This window comes from Phoxinus phoxinus (genome assembly GCF_949152265.1).
Source record: "Phoxinus phoxinus genome assembly, chromosome: 11".
In the NCBI taxonomy this organism is placed as follows: domain Eukaryota; kingdom Metazoa; phylum Chordata; class Actinopteri; order Cypriniformes; family Leuciscidae; genus Phoxinus; species Phoxinus phoxinus.
Window position 1 is genome coordinate 21,242,466 of NC_136886.1, and position 14,131 is coordinate 21,256,596.

General features: G+C 38.0%; 1 protein-coding gene across 2 annotated transcripts in view; it reads right to left on the reverse strand.

Moving 5' to 3' along the window:
• Positions 1-2,657: 2,657 nt before the first annotated feature.
• Positions 2,658-14,131, reverse strand: part of card14 (caspase recruitment domain family, member 14) — a 30,535-nt gene continuing 19,061 nt past the window's right edge. For both annotated transcript variants that reach the window (XM_079629048.1, XM_079629049.1), the window contains exons 19-21: positions 7,053-7,171; positions 5,949-6,064; positions 2,658-5,309 (exon numbers count right to left, since the gene is read on the reverse strand). In XM_079629048.1, the coding sequence (XP_079485174.1) occupies positions 5,102-5,309; positions 5,949-6,064; positions 7,053-7,171 (443 nt within the window). In that variant the 3' untranslated portion in view covers positions 2,658-5,101. The remainder of the gene's footprint in view (positions 5,310-5,948; positions 6,065-7,052; positions 7,172-14,131) is intronic.

A 14,131-nucleotide genomic window follows, 5' to 3' on the forward strand; every position in this document is an offset into this window, starting at 1 on the left:
ATGTAAAAATACAAATAAAAAAAACTTTAAAAAGTAAATGAAAACCAGCTGATTTTACAAGTTGCAATACAAGAAAGCCAACTGTTTATGCCCTAGTGGGAAAAAAAAATAAACATTTCAAAATACATTACAAATATACTGACATATCGCTTGAGACTTACTGATATAGATAATATAATTAAACTTTATTTGGAGTAGCACCTTGATTGCACAATGCACAATTCTTAATATTAAGCCTAATGTGTTTAAGATATAGTATACTCTCTGTATAATATCAGTCTTTAAATACAAGATATTTAAAGTAGCCTAAGAATACTTGTAATAGTTCCATTTTAGCACAATCAAATACTTAAGTGTATCTATAGTTGGACCTCAGCACTATTTCTGGATAACTAAAGTACAAAATTAGTTTAATTGTTACAATTTAGCAGACCTTAAGTACTATACCAATTTAGTTCACCAAAAGTACAATTGCAGGGTATTAAGTATAAATATATAAATATATTTGTAGTATGTTTAGCATAAAATTAATGCATTTAAAATACATTTTAGTATATTTATTTTTCACTAGGGTGGTCAGCCAGAGTTCAAAGCTAATGCAAACTGAAAGTATAACATAAACCTCAGATTCTGTCCATGTTACTGTGTTTGCCAGAATAGAAGCACCAAAAAAATAACCAAATAAACAAACATAAATACACACATATACTTAGCATACATACATCTTGAGAGGTGTTTGAAAAAAATTGTTTCAAAAAATCCCCTGAATCATTTTGGAATTAATCCATAAATTGGGAGAAAAACAGCTTGAGACAAGTTTTTGATAAACAGAATATAAATATGTTTTTAAAAAATAATGTAAATGTTACTATTTTTTACTGCACAGCACTCAAAAATGGCAGGACTCAAAGTGAGGTCGTCGTAACACGGTTTGTGAACGTCATCTTCAATGTAGTAAAACGGCATCCTTGCCAGAATGTAAAAGGTCAAACCGCAACGAGTCAAACCAGTCACGAAAACAGACGAAAACAAATCTGAGTGTTTAACTGCCATGCTGGATGCATGTGTGTTTGAGCATTAGTGCGTGTATTCGACCACACAAATCATATCTGTCCGCTCTTCTCTCTAATCCCAAAAGCAGTGGTTTGGCTGCATGTACTGAGAGGGTTTGTCACCATCTCAAATTTACTCTAACACAACAAATCACTCGGGCCGTTTCCTGGCAACCAGAGGGGTTCCAGAACCCCAGTGAAACCAAGAGAGAGAAAAATCATCCTGAGTGAGGAAATTGATTTGGAGAACTGCTGTACAATACTAAAGTCAATAGTAGAAAGGCATGTGCATTGATTTGGCTTAGTATTATTTTTTACAGAAAGAGAGAATCCAAAGCAACAGTAGCCTACAAACCAACAGCTGAAAGATTACTCCAGCAAAATGATTTAGGAGCCATCTCTTGTGTATTAAAAGTAGTCTCCATATCTATTTTCCTTTCTCCAGAACACCATATATTATTATTCTCCCATCAACCACTCCCTTTTATTTTTCCACTGCTTTTTGGCTCCCTCTCGTGGTAGAAAAGGACTGGAAGTAGAAATCTATCCACAATTATTGCAATGTCCTTTTTCTAAGATAACAACTCTGAGTCTTCTTCTGTAACGCCTGATGAGTTCAGAGACCATTCCTCCATACAGAATCTCTCCAAATCCTTTACATTCCCAGCTCCATGTTGGTGGTGCTTCAGTTTTTGCTGCCAAAAAAGCTCTTTTTTAGTTTCATCTGACCATAGAACCAGGACCCTTTTGAAGTTTAAGTCGTGTCTTTCTGAATATCATGGAGTTTGTTTTTGGACGAGCGAGGGGGATTTTTCATGAAACTCTCCCAAGCAACTTGGGGTGATGTAGGGGTTGTTTGATAAAAAAATGTAGGCTCTCGACTAAGAGACTCGACTAATTTTTGCTATTCTCCATCTGTGATCCTTGGAGAGTCTTTGGCCATTCTCCTCCTCACCGTGTATTAAAACGATATATACACATGTCCTCTTCCAGGCAGATTTGTAACATCTTTAGTTGATTGGAACTCCTTAATTATTGCCCTGATGGTGTAAATGGGAATTTTCAATGCTTTAGCTATATTTTCTTACAGCAACTTTCTATTTTGAGAAGCTCAATATTTTGCTGCACATCAAAACTATTCTTTGGTTTTACTCATTGTGATAAATGATTAAGGGAATTTGGCCTTTGTGTTTCCCCATATGTGAGCTTCAATTGTTTCAAAACTTTCAATTGTTTTACTTCAATGAAGGGTTACAATTTTGTGATTTTTTTAAAATAAAGGATCAAAAGGATAAACAATGCAAATTAATTTTCATAGCCGCCTTTGCTCATATTTACCAAGGGTGCCAATATAAGTGGAGGGCACTGTATCAATCACTGTCCAATTTAAGTTAAAGACTCACATCTGACCTTCAAAAAGCATTTTGTAAGCTTTATAAGTCCTCCTATGATGATTATTATTGTACTTATTGTAACATTGTTTAAATGCTTGCTAACATCTCTCACGCTATGGGAAAGTACAAATTTGTGGTATAGTAACAATCAAGGGCATGTTGTTGCGGGACAGGTCCCTGAATTCCCCTGTATGTTCATCCACTTATCAATGAAGAAAAAAAAGTGTTTATTTGGAGTAGTTAAGTTGGCTGACATATGGAGAGGAAAATAAAAATGATTACATAATCAAGACATACTCTATAGTAGAATACAAATATAGTATACAATAATAGTACACAAATGTAAGACAAATGTCGATTTCTAAGGAAATAGAATATACAATAAAAGAGAACATTTACATTGTAATGTTTATTGTCTACAATTCACTATACAATAGTTATTCAATTTCAGTTTTAAACGGGCTGTTTTCAAACTGTGAAAAGTAAAAATATTCCCAAAGACAGTTTGGTCTGGTGGAATGCATGCAGGGTAGTTGCATGCAAGGCTTGAGGGGAAGTCCTCATTCTTTGGATTTCTGTCTTATTTGTATTTTTCGTAAGTTGAAAAAAGACCTCTCTTTGTGAGCCTGAGTGAGGTAAACAGCACTTTCAAGTAATATCAACACTAAAGTTTACGTTGATGCTATTGAAAGAAACTTATGTAACTGGCTCACTGTAAACAAAAGTCCACAAGTTTTTACACACAGATGGTTACTGTGAAATCCCATTAAATATTAATCTATTGTGCCGTTTTGAACTTGTTATCTTATTTAAATATCCCTCAGTGGATATGATTTACAGCTTCCAGTAAATGTTCTAGTAAATGTTTAAATGCTTTTATTATTATTATTATTATTATTGATGGACAAAACATTCAAAACAGTGGAACAGTATTAAAGAGAAAGAGTAGACTAGTTATAGACTAGCACCTTACCATCATGTCCCAATAAAGCACCTTATATTTATGTTTCTGAGAAATAATTTAATATGTAGAATTTTTGTTTACTTTAAGTTCTGGTACGTATACTGAATGATAGTCATGAAACCCTCAGGGTTCAGAACAAGACAAATGCCTAACATGGACAAATGTTCCAAAATCTAATGCTGTAGCATTACTTTTTACATAAACTGCACACTAACATTCAAAAGTCTCTTATGCTCACCCTTTATTTTATCAAAAATACAGTAAAAACATTACTATTGTGAAATAATATTATAATATAAAACAAATGTTTCCTATTTTAAAATTTAATTTATTTTTGTGATGGCAAAGCTGAATTTTAAGCAGCCATTACTCTAGTCAAATGATCCTTCAGAAATCATTCTGATATGTTGATTTGATACTCAAGTAACATTTTACTATTAATGTTGAAAACAGTTGAAAAACTGAAGGAAAAAAAATGTTGAAAAGCTGAAAACAGAAAATATTAATTTAACGTGTCCTTATTGGATAAAAGTATTCATTTCTTCTTTTTTTTTTTTATCCTACTGACCTCAACACTAGTGTTGTTTGATAACTGCACTAAACGCATGGTTTATAAGTCTGAAATTAGGCAACATTTCACGTGTTACTTCCTTTAGCTATGTAGCAGATCTCCATTTTTTTGCTCTCAATGCACAGAAACAGCCCATTATAATTCTGCATTGGACCTGCGGTGTAGCTTCTAAGCGGTGGATATTTCAATTTTGCTTACAATCGCGATCCATTTCTCAATACTTAGGTCACTTTCTTAAAACTCTTCACACATTGAGCACAACAGCAGTCTATGTGAGCAAAAATGTGGATAATTTATCATTATCATCTTTCAAATTGCATAAATAATTTTTCTCACTCAACACCACCACCAAACCTCTATGTACCTACAGACTAATTTGTACATGTTACATACTTTTTTTTTAAAAACTGTTAAACTTAACATAGAAAAAAAATTAATAAGACAACAGTTTGCAATATTTGCACAGTAATACCATATTGTAATATATTCCAAATCTTAAAAAAATCATGCTATCAAAATAATTTAGATGTAGCTGAACCCCTACACATGAACCATGCAACATATCATGCAATATATTTAAGCAGTTGAGATTTGCCATTCTTGTTTTGTGAAGATTGTTTTAAAAAAGAAAACTGCGTCAAGAGGTTTGAAAAAGTGGCATAAGTACTGAACAATGTGTAAGTGATTGTGAAAAAAATAAAAATAATAATTTGACAAATTCAATAGTGGGATTCTCTATTCATTATGTTATGACTGATATTGTTGTTATAAGGATAAACAAATATATTACTGATATTTTTGGATCACTATGTTCATTTATGGCTTATCATCATCTCTGTTTAACATGCTGTGTTTTAATCAGCCTCAATGCTTTCATTAAAACCATCAAGCAATCAGGCTCTATTATTCATTATCCATGGATGCACTTTTTTTTTCAACATCCTGGGGAAGTTCTGTGGTTATAAAACTGACCAATCGCAGCATTTCTGGCAAGTAACCAAACTACACCGTAACCACCTTGGGTCTACTTGAAGCAGAATTATAAATTGACCTTAATACTAATAGTTAGCTGCCTGTAGTGAGGGACATTTTAATTTATGCCCTAACTCCCGTTAGTCCCTCACCAGGGATCTGCCTCAACCCACACAATATTATTCTGCTCCTCTCTCACCACAGTTGTCACAGTGTCCACTAGGCTAGCACTGTCATTCCAGCTCTCTGGTGGAATGGTTCGATAAAGGCAGGGCAGTTTATCCAGAAGGGGCTCCTCATTGGAGGAACACTCAAGCACTTGAGACTCAGTCACAGAGTTCTGCCGTAGTTTGTGTCTAGGAAATACAAAAATTGTATAAATAGGCAAGGCAAGGCAAGGCAAGGCAAGTTTATTTATATAGCACATTTCATACACAATGGTAATTCAAAGTGCTTTACATAGAAGAAATTAAAATAATCAAAAGAAATAAGAATAATTAAAACAATTTAGAATAAAAAATGGTCCCACTTTATATTAAGTGGCTTTAAGTACTATGTACTTACATTGAAGTTACTAATTTGATACAATGGACTTATTGTGTACATACATGTTTTTACATTGTACTTATATTTTTTAAATACCTGCATGTAATTACAGCTGTAATTAATGTATGTAATTACATTTGTAATTACACTGTTGACCCTTCCCTTACACCTTAACCCACCCTTGAACTTACCTATACCAGCACACCTGCCCCTAACCTTACCCGTATCACACCTCAATAGCAGCAAAAGTGTTTTACAATAAAACATGAACACAATAAGTACATTGTACTTATTTTTCGATGTAAGTACATAGTACTTAAAGCCACTTAATATAAAGTGGGACCCGTTTTTGTTTTTTTTGTCTTAAAAATCAGAACCTTTATAGCAAAGGCTAGAACATGTAGATTGATTTAATAATGCTCTTATAGCCACAGAGAAAATCTTAATACCTCAATTTGCGGAGATTTCTCTCTGTAGACATGATGTAGACAATAATGGGGAAGATGTCAGCACGGTGGAGACGACGCACACAGTCCAAACCCAGCGGTAACACACAGTGAGTGCCCTACAATGGATATCAAACAGGATAGCATTATATGACCATACTTTTGTGGACACACATTACGTTCTAATATATGGCTTATATGTTTTAGGTAACTATAACTATTTTTAAATACAGGTCACTTTCAAAGCCGCAAACTCTGTCATATAAAATGGTCTTACTGGAATCATGGCTGGATGCAAAATGTGGACTTTTTTGGTCATTATAATGAGTTACCAATGGTAATCAAATAGCCATAGTAGGAAAAAATACTATGGAAGTCAACGCATACCGTCAACTCTCTGGTTACCAACATTCTTTAAAATATATTTTTCAGTAGAAGAAAGAAACTCATACAGGTTTGGAACAACTTGAGGGTGAATAAATTATGAATAAATAATGTTTTTTGGGGGTGAACTATCTCTTTAAGCTCACTGGAAACTCTTTAACATTTAAAACAATACAATATTGTTTTGTTGATTTTACATATGGAATTTTATTTTTCATTTAATAAAAATGTTCAAAGCTTCATGATATATTATACTGTAGCTGTTTAAAAGAAGACTTAATTTGTGTTACTTTACTTAAAGCAGACAATGACCACTTATAAATATTATGACCACAAGTGCTTTAAATGTTTAAAAGAAGATTTTGTTTTTGTCACTTTATTTTAAGCAGTAAAAGACTACTTAAAAAAATGTAGTATGATACTGTGCAGCTCTTAAGTAAACAATGTCAAGATATGAGACTTGGAAAGTAAAAAATATGAAACTATGGGAAATATAATCCATTATAACTTAAGTGGACACAATTATGTCCATTCTGTATTATAAATCATCATATTCTTAATAGTTACAACAAAACAAGTATGTATTATTATTATTATCCTATTATTGTATTGTATTATTGTGAAATCAGTCTTCCATATTTTAATTGAACTTACTAAATAAAATTGCTCTGAATCCTGTTGAGCAGGCAGTTAGTAATATGAAAACAATGTTTTATGACACACCCTTTTCATGATCTTCTCCACTCCCTGCAGTGTATAGCAACGGTGTGTTTTTGAGTCACATTCTTCAAGAACTTCCCCCTTCTGCATTTTTACGGCATGCTCACTTGCCATCAGCAATTCTAAAATATAAGAGAGGAATGTCAGATGTGAGGAAAGGAGGGAGCAGCCAGAGAAGAAAGCAGATTACTAAAACTATACAGAGGGGAAATTAAAGTCAGACAGAAAGAAACAGAGATGGCCATATTACAGGACAGAAAGAAACAAAGATGGGCATATAGGTCAATAAACATCACCTCAGTCTTAAGTTTCATTAATGCCAGGACAATATATAATTAATATATTATTATAATATATAATTTAAAAAAAGTAATTATATAATAATGTTTGTAAAGCTTTAAAAGTTTTTCTCGTCACCATTTATAATGTAGCCTATAGAAGCTCATTTCCGCCACGGTTTAAAAGATAATTGGCAGTTTAAAAGATAATTGCCACTTTGTAAGTCACAATTCTGACACTTTTTCTTAAATCTTGCAATTGTGACTTTTTTCTCTCGCAATTGTGAGTTTCTATCACAAAATTCCGAGAAAAAAGCCTTTACCTTTTTTTTTTTTATTCAGTGGTAAAAACAAGCTTCTATAGTAGCATAGTAGCTCCACCCATCAGTCAGTCCCGTTCAACGTTACGTCAGAATGAACTAATGTATTGTAATCCCTATGGAAAGTGTCACAACTGCTGCCCCTTCCAGCGCCCAGAGTAAGCCACCTAGTCACCTGAGGAGCAGATAGGTGCTCGTATCCTGTCCTCGGAGGATAATGGTGCAGCCAGCATTCCTGCATATAATCTGTTTGTACCCAACACACGGGAAGAAACCGGAGATTGTAGAATCTTGTGAATGTGTTAGGTGTTGCCCAGCCCGCAGCTCTACATATGTGTGCCAGAGAGGCGCCGTGTGCCAAGTCAACGCCGAGTCGAGTGTGCTCTCACTCCCAGAGGGCACGGCTAGCCATGGGATTGGTATGCCAAGACGATGTATTCACTATCCAGTGGGCCAAACTCTGTTTGGAGACAGCCTTTCCTTTCTGCTGGCCTCCATAATAGACAAAGAACAATAGAGTTGTCTAACTCTGTTGGAGTTGGACAACACGTGTCAGAACCTACTCATTGTCGTAATCATACTCTAGATCTAATATTATCACATGGAATAAATGTTGATGCCATTGAAATTCTGCACCAGACCGATGCCATCTCAGATCATTATCTAGTCTTGTGTAAACTTCATTTAGCCAAGGCTGCAAAGCCGAGTCCGTGTTATAAATATGTTAGACCTATCACTTCTGCCACTAAAGATTGCTTTATTAATAATCTTCCTGATCAGTTTCATCATCTCAGCATCCCAGATAGCATAGAATAACTCGATATTGCGACATAAACTTTTAACTCTCTCTTTTCCAGCACTTTAGACACAATTGCTCCTTTGCGCTTAAAGAAGATTAAAGAAAATAGATTTGAAGTCTAGATTTTTTTATTCTAGATATATAAGAACACTCAGACCCTTAAGAGGGCAGCCAGAAAAATGGAGCACAACTGGAAGAAAACAAGACTAGGAGGTATTCCGCATTTCATGGAAAGAGAGCACGATTGCATACAGAGAGGCCTTAAAAGCTGCTAGATCTGCTTATTTTTCAACCCTATTAGAAGAAATAAACAAAACCCTAGGTATTTATTTGAAACAGTGGCTAAACTAACTAAAATATAAAGCGTCGAACCCAGACATTTCCAAACAGCACAGCAGTAATGACTTTATGAACTTCTTTGCGTACAACATTGATAATATTAGGGAGAAAATTATAACAATGCAACTCTCTACTACAGTAATGCACCAGGCATTGCATTGTAGTCTCCCTTTGTTTGGAAGTTTGGGTGTGCTCTTTGATACAAATCTTTCATTTGAAAGTCACGTGTCTAGTATCTGTAAAACCGCATTTTTCCATCTTAAAAATAAATCTAAACACGCCATATGCTCTCATTGACAAATGCGGAACAATTAGTTAATGCGTTCATGACCTCAAGGCTAGATTATTGTAATGCTCTACTGGGTGGTTGCCCTGCACGCTTAATAAATAAACTAAAGCTAGTTCAAAATGCAGCAGCTCGAGTTCTTACCAGAACCAGGAAGTATGACCACATTATCCCCGTTCAGTCAACAATGCAGTGGCTCCCTATTAAACATTGTGTAAATTTAAAAATATTGCTGATTACTTACAAAGCACTAGGCCTAAATGGTTTAGTTCCACAGTACTTGAGCGAGCTCCTAACGCATTATAGTCCTTCACGTCTATTGCGATCTCAAAATTCCGGCCAGTTAATAATACCTAGAATATCAAAATCGACTGCTGGCGGTAGATCCTTTTCCTATTTAGCACCAAAACTTTGGAACTATCTTAAATATACAGCTGAGGATTGTCGGCATAACAGTGAAAGCTAATTCCATGTTTCCTAATGATATCTCCTAATGGTAGCATGTACAGAGTGAACAGCAGCGGTCCTAGTACTGAGCCTTGGTACGCCATACTGAACTTGTGATTGATAAGACATCTCTTCATTTACTGCTACAAACTGATAACGGTCAGATAAGTATGATTTAAACCATGCTAGTGCAATTCCACTAATGCCAACATAATGTTCGAGTCTATTTAAAAGGATGTTGTGGTCAATGGTGTCAAATGCAGCACTAAGATCAAGTAACACTAATAAACAGATACAACCACGATCGGATGATAAGAGCAAATCATTTGTGACTTTAATGAGAGCTGTCTCGGTACTATGGTACGGTCTAAATCCGGACTGAAAAACCTCGCAGATATAATTTCTTTCAAGAAAGGAACACAGTTGTGAGGATACTGCTTTGTCTAATATCTTTGACAGAAAAGGCAGATTCGAGATCGGCCTGTAATTGACTAGTTTTGTAGGATCAAGTTGCGTTTTTTTAACAAGCGTTTTAATCATAGCTATCTTAAAGGTTTTTGGTACGTATCCTAGAGACATAGATGAATTAATGATATTAAGAAGAGGATCTATGACGATCTTAGTCGGTATAGGGTCTAACATACAAATTTTAGATTTAGATGATTTGACGAGTTTGCAAAATTCTTCCTCTCTTATAGCAACGAATGAATAAAATTTTCCCTCAGGGAGACTACAATGCACTTCCTGATGCGATACTGTATTAGACGGTTGCATAGTTATAATTTTGTCCCTGATATTATCGATCTTATAAGTGAAGAAGTTCATAAAGTCATTACTGCTGTGTTTCTTGGAAGCTTCTGGGCTTGAAGCTTTCTTTTTCGTTAGTTTAGCCACTGTTTCAAATAAATACATAGGATTATGTTTATTTTCTTCTAATAGGGTTGAAAAATAAGCAGATCTAGCAGCTTTTAAAGCCTCTCTGTAAGCAATCGAGCTCTCCTTCCATGAAATCCGAAATACCTCTAGTTTTGTTTTCTTCCAGAAAGTCCTGAAGTGTCAACTAGTAAAGGCCTCCCTCCCTTCCCTTTACCACTGTACAGATAAAACGTTGTCGGAATAATTCCGGTTCATGTGGCTATACGGAAGCGATAAAAAAAAATTATGGTCCCTGAAAGGAGTGGTGGAAACTTTGGGCACATATCCAGGCCGGGGTCTCGGTATGACGTGAGAGCTGGCCGGTCCGAATCCCAGGCACGCTTCGTTGACTGAAAATGCCTTCAGGTCCCCCACCCTCTAAATGGATTTGAGTGCAGTCAGGAGCTTTGTCTTCAAAGACAGAAATCTTGATCTCTTCTGACTGCAAGGCTCACAGGGTGCTCTCTGCAGGGTCGTTAAGACCAGGGGATGAGGCATGGCCGAGGAGGACTCAACCTCCTGGCGCCTCTCAGGAACCTGATAAGTCAGGAACCAAGTCGTGTTTCCAAAGAGACTTACCATCTATTGCGTCGTGATGTGCGGATATAGCTGTGGAGAGTAGAGGGAGATAGCCTTCGCTCTAACACGTCTTGCAGAAAAGAAAGCATGACATTGATTGGGCATTTAAGGGGTTCTTTCCTGCAGGAAGAACACCAATCAATGAAGAGGCTCCACTTCAAAGTGTAAGCATGCCTCCTAAAGGGTGATAGTGTCAAGTACCGCTGGAGGTAGGCCACTTGAGTCCTCAGCGTCCCATCCATAGACCACACGTGGAGGTTCCAGAGGTCTGGACGTGCGTGCCATTTGGTGCCCCATCCCTGAGAAAGCAGGTCCTTCCTCAGGGGATTCGCCAGGTAGGGGCTGTCACAAGGAGCATAAGTTCTGGGAACCAGGTCCAGGTGGGCCAGTAAGGCGAAACATAAAGACCTGCTCCTCGTCCTCCCTGACCTTGCACAGTGTCTATGCGAGCAGGCTCACTTGGGGAAACATATACTTGCATAGAAATCAGCACAGAAACCGGCACAGGGCCAACAATACTGATAGCAACTCGAGGCAATTGATATGGCACTGTAGTTGAGGTCTTATCCAGGAGCCAGAGGCTGCATTGCATACAGCACTGGCTGGAGACATCTGTTGACACAACAACATGCCTGGACACTTGTTTTAGGGGAACTCCTGCCCATAGAAAAGCAAGGTCAGGACGGGCTGAAAGTACGGCGACAGAAGGGAGGGATTTCCACCCGATGTGTGCCGCAGTGCCATTCCCATCTCGGGACCTGGTCGTCAAGCCAGCACTGAAACAATCTGAGCGCCGTTATTGTTTCAGAAATGCTGGACAAATTCACTTTGTGACCTCCTCATGCACTTCTGGGGACAAAGGGACCAGAGCGGGATGCTGCTGTTCAACATGCCCTGCCCAGAGAAACCAATCATCCAGCGGCGAGCAATAGGAACACGGTGGAGGGTTCCACACAAGCCTGATGCTCGTGGCGGCCCTGGAAAGCATGGCAGTCAGCTCTGGTTCAGAGTCAAACAACGCTACTCTCTCCAAAGGGGGCAGCACAGCTGAATCTTCATCCCAGAGGACTCAAGCCCACCCTCCGATGCAGCGATTGACAACCGGTCCTCCGCGGGAGCCCTGAATGAGATGCTGGGTCCCCCATGGGAAGGATCAGCAACCGCAGCCAGAAGCTCCACAGGCTGCGATGTGAAAGAGGAGTGGGAGGGCCGCGGGGATTCATCAGGCGGGAGAGCTTCCACTGTAATCACCAGATCACTCTGTGTATTAACCAAAGTAGCTCTCTGCTGTGCAGAAAGACCAGATCGGGGAATAACAGAGGGAACTCCACCTTTTCTGGTATCTCAGTCTTAATCTCAACATCGCAATGGTCATCTGCCGGCAGTGGGTGCATGACTCATCAACGAACGCTTCCTCAGAATGCTCAGACACATGAGGCAGAGATTGTGGCTGTCAGATGGGGCCAGGAAACAACTGCATCCAGAAAGACATGGGTGGAATGACATCTTGAAAAAGACCCAACGTCACATCAGTGTTTACTCTTTAAAGGGATACTCCACCTTTTTTGTCATATTAAACTATGTTATTCCTTTAACTAATACGAGTTGATACATATCTCTCTCGTCTCAGTGTGTGCACTTAATTGCTCTGGCGCACCGCGACACTTTGATAGCACTTAGCTTAGCCAAGTTCATTCATAAGGACCAAACAGAGATGAAGTTAGAAGCGACCAAACACCTCCACGTTTTCCCTATTTAAATACAGTTGCGCGAGTAGTTAAACGACCAAGTATGGTGACACAAAGTAAAACGTGGCGCTTTTCTAAGCGGGTTAAAAAGGATAACTATAATGTATGGCGGAATAGTACTTGGAACACTTCGACTCGGCGCAGTAATATCATCACTCCTGGTGATATTACTTGTGTACTCGCCAGAGCGATTAAGTGCACGCACTGAGACGAGAGAGATATGTATCAACTTGTATTAGTTAAGGGAATAACATAGTTTAATATGAAAAAACGGTGGAGTATACCTTTAAGGGAAATTGCTCTTTAAATGTTGAACGCCCAGAGAAAAAGCCTCTGCACTTAACTGTGAAAACACCCAGCAACCGCTGAATCTGCTGAAATGCGCCATTACACCAACACAGGAAACAAAGCCTGCTCGACTCTGAAGCAAAAGCTTCCTTATTTTCCCGGAAGCGAGGAGTGGCTTGTTCTGTAATCACTCAAAGGTGATTGAGCTCTCAGGCGAGATCCCAATAGGAGGATCTTTTGTGACGTCATTGTTTATGTTTGTCGCGTTGCATCATGGGAATCGTGTGGCAGGAAACAATGCTAGATACCTGTAATTTGATTGTTTTGCACGTTTAGAGGAGGATTTAGAGAAGAGGATGGTTCACTCTTGCTGTGTGGTCGATTGTACAACTATTGTTGGGGGCCTGATAAAAAGTTTTTTCGAATTCCCTCCGAAAAGGATCGCGAAAAACGAAAGTAATGAAATGGTTGTGTGCAATTAGGCGATTGAACCTGGACGCTCCGAAGAAAGCCTGGATTCCTGCAGCTTCTGATCGAGTTTGTGAGGCTCATTTTGTTCATGGTTAATCTTAGTAACTATGTATTTATAGAAGAATATAAAAAACTGAGTCAAATCAACCGAGTCTTTCGCGTTCTGATTCAGGTGTCTTTTAGCACGATCACTGCTTTCTGTTTGGCAGAAAAGATCGGCCCAACTTTTCGAGAAACAAAATAATCATAGGCCTCCAGGCTTTTGAAAGCCTTTAATCTTTCATGAGTGAAGGGTCCAGGGGTTTCTATTAAATAAGAATAAATGTCTCCCCAGCAGATTGGTGGCCAAGACACGGGTGAGTCGGACCAACGTTTTTTGTCATCCCAGATCTCATATGGGCTTTGAATAACTTTGATTTTGTCACCAATACAAATTTTGAGCTTCTCTCCAAAGTCCAAACCTCCTCCGGTCTTCAGATGTTAAACTGCTTATATATTGTGGATTTCGCCCGCTAACTCTCTTGAAAGTGCTCGTCGCGTCTTTACAGCCCGCCATACTGCTTGTTTTGTTGCCACACAACCACTCGCGCATGCGTACAAAGATGTCAACAA